This window comes from Monopterus albus, unplaced genomic scaffold, assembly GCF_001952655.1.
Source record: "Monopterus albus unplaced genomic scaffold, M_albus_1.0 scaffold468.1, whole genome shotgun sequence".
NCBI lineage: Eukaryota > Metazoa > Chordata > Actinopteri > Synbranchiformes > Synbranchidae > Monopterus > Monopterus albus.
In genome coordinates this window covers 1-3,361 of record NW_018128348.1, presented here as the reverse complement: position 1 = coordinate 3,361, position 3,361 = coordinate 1, and the positions used below count along the sequence as shown (strand labels likewise).

Sequence of the window (3,361 nt, the reverse complement as noted above, 5' to 3'; positions counted from 1 at the left end):
GGCCGCATCTGGGCATATTTAAATGAAATCAAGTGTGTAAAATCTTGCATTCTTCTCTGCACTGTATGCATAAAACATACATACAGTAACTGTGTTTTGAGCTGACAACGTTTGCATTTCTGTATCCTGAAGCTCACTGCGTCATAATTCCACCTTGCAGTCATTGCAGTTTGTCAGTGTCTTCACCCCCACACTGTGCCCAGGCTGTTGTGTGCATTCTTATTGCGACATACTTTTTGAAGAAAAAAAAAACTTTAAATCATAAGAATAAATTATATAAAATCCATTTTACTTTAGGATTTGCAAACCCGTTTAAAAATGATTTTTACACATACTATGGAAAAAGTCTGAAAGTGAAAGTGAAATTAGAATGCGTTTCCACATTTAAACCATTATATTAATAATGACAACGCGTTAAAACATATCATTCGAAGTGTTTGGGTGTGTTTGGAAGTAAAACTGGCCTTTTTTCTTTATAAAATGAATAAATAAACAAAAACAATCGAGTGAGATCAACATGTGCAGCCTACATTCACTTTCACCTAGTTACCTAACAACCTCATTTAAAGACTCCCACGCCCAATTCAACAGATAAACATTTAAAACACTTTAAATCCATACCTCCTCGCTCTTTAAAAGCAATGCTGTAAACGTTATCATTTATTTTTGTTACTGAGCTGCAGTCTCCTCCACCAGATTTGAGACCAATACGAAAATAGTTTTCAATTCTTTTTTTTAGCTCCTCATCCAAACCCGGACTCTCGAAGAATATAGGATACCGGTAAGAATCGCCCATAGTGCGACAACTTCCTAAAATTAATAATCCAATCTAAATCTGATAAAGCGAAGCGCCGGTAGCAGCGACTTCACCGTGTTGTGTCAGCGCCTGTCTTCAAGGATCTGACTTCACACGTAAACTACAGAAAAGCTTCCTACTTCCTGGTAGCACGCGAGCTTATACATTTCCCACGGGAGTAAATGGGAATGTTTCCAAACACAAAAGTGAAAAAACATGATCATAAATATACATAAAATTTAAAAACTAACACTAAATATTCCAGAGAAAATATATTAAATAATGACTATAGCAAGCAAACCAGTGGGTTAGTGTATTTATTTCTCTTGACTTGTACTAAAACACTTCACTGATGTGATGCAGAATACAACCTCAAGAGATGTGTAATCCGGTTCATGCTAACTCTGAGAGACGAGACAGTCCAAGTAATTTCAAAACAGTGCTGATTTATTCAATGAACACTGGTAAGAATTAACATTACACGCTCAGGTATCTTGCACCTCCAACATGCACACAGGCAGATGAAGGAAGTTTAAAATGTGCACTTAACAGTAGTATAACTCATTTCCAAATTACTGACTTTAACCAAGTATATATCACAACATTTACAGCACAATAATACACATAACATTTGCAGTTAATGTCCGCAGTTGGTACCATACAACCGAATAACCATAACTTAATGTGGAAAACATTTCAATAAACAGGGTACCATAACTCATACAACTCAAGTATCAAGTTAGTAATTAATAGTTCATCCTGACTGTTTTTTTTTATTCTCTGGCCTACAACAAAGTTTCTTTACTGTTGGACATTCTCAGTACAATCCTATCCTGCCCTTTCAATAGACAGTTTTAGAGGAAAGACCTACGTCATACGTCTTTATAAACAGTTAGTTGTTGTCTGCAGATGTAGGAAGAGCGCCAGCGTTGCTAAGAAACCTGGTCTACTTCCTGTTCTGTGGTTTCCTGTCTCCTCTATTCTTTACGGTAAATGAAATGGTTAACACAAGTAAATCATAAAGCATATGATACTATTACAATGCATATGATACGAACATAAACATGTAGATATATTTGCTAATGCAGATTATAATGTCAATCCTAGAATTTCATGTTGATAAATGTTGATAATCTGAAGCCAAATCAATCAGACCTTACACCAACACACTATTCTCGTGCAGACAGTTTAGTCATCTCAGTATGTATCTGCTTTTTTACTTACTATATAGCACTGATAAAATTAAACCTCTCATTTTCAGGCCTACTGAACCACTTGTACCATCCTCTGTCCACGGCTACGGACATGTCACAGTTCTCAGTCTTTCCTTTTGAGGCCCAGTTGTCATAGCAAAGTGGGCGTCATTGACCCAGAACCACATTTCCAGAGCGCAGGTGTAGCGCAGTCCCATCCAGACGTAGTTACTGTTGGCCTTCTTGGCTCTGTCTTGGACACATATCTGCTCATCAGGGTTAGAAATGTAGACCGCAGGTCATGGTGGTGCTCTCTGCAGTAATTCAAGGCCTGCTCCCAGGTCTTGCTTTCATTGATCAAGATCACTTTATCTATCACAGAAGGAATGACGAACACACAATCACACAGGCTGCTTTGTTTAGTTACAGTAAATGTTGTGAACTCTGGGCTCTAATAAGGATTTTCAAAGGCAAATACTGATATACCAGAAATAAAGGTTAAAATCACTATTTGCATGTTGAAGTTTATTTTTAAAGTTGACCATTTTCATCTGGAAAAATTACAACTTTAGCAAACATTAATAAAATGTGAACACAGCTTTAATGTTGCAAAGACAAAACCGCACTGGTAAGGACACTGACAGCAAGTAGATATAAAACTCAGTGTTTCTGAATACATATACTCACCACTGAAAGTAATATAATGTAACATGCATACAGTAGGCTGTGTGCATAAATAAATGTGGTGGATTTTCAGACTGTTGCTAATAATATTCTTATGGTGCAATATAGATAAAACTTACCATCAGAGCATAAGCGGGGATTTTGGTCATCACAGTCGTCGTACTTCCATCCACCCGTTTCATCCAACATGGTCATAGCACAATTCAATAAAACAGTTTATATAGTAAATAACAGCTGTTGTATGATTTCAGTAGTGCTGTTGTAGAAGCAGTACACTTATCCACTTACCCATCAGAATGAGCAGAAACAGACTCCACTGCATCTTTACTCTGTTACAAGAAATGAGACATAGGCCATTTTTACAGCTTTTCTACATTTGAGTAAGCATACACTTATTGTCTGCAGAGGCTAAATAAACTGTTGTGCTGCCTACTCAGAGTTTGTGTAATAAGGAAATACTATGCAAGGAAAGGAACATAGGAAATTGTATGCAAATTATAATCAGACCAGATACAACAGATGTTCACATTCATAAATCCCATTGCACAGTGGTCTGGCTTGGACAGAATAACAGAAACATCTGTATAGTACCTGTATATGAAAGCCATAGGAGCTGGAAACCAAAAACATCAGTGCAGGAGAGAAATGGCTTGTAGAGTGGAAAACGATAGGCTGATAAAAGGAATAA

General features: G+C 37.0%; 1 protein-coding gene across 1 annotated transcript in view; it reads right to left on the bottom strand.

The window, feature by feature from the left end:
* LOC109952519 (poly [ADP-ribose] polymerase 14-like) overlaps window positions 1-2,862 on the bottom strand; it is a 16,297-nt gene extending 13,435 nt beyond the window's left edge. The window contains exon 1 of the mRNA XM_020587641.1: window positions 2,793-2,862. Coding sequence (XP_020443297.1) covers window positions 2,793-2,862 — 70 coding nt within the window. The remainder of the gene's footprint in view (window positions 1-2,792) is intronic.
* Between the last annotated feature and the right edge of the window lie 499 nt (window positions 2,863-3,361).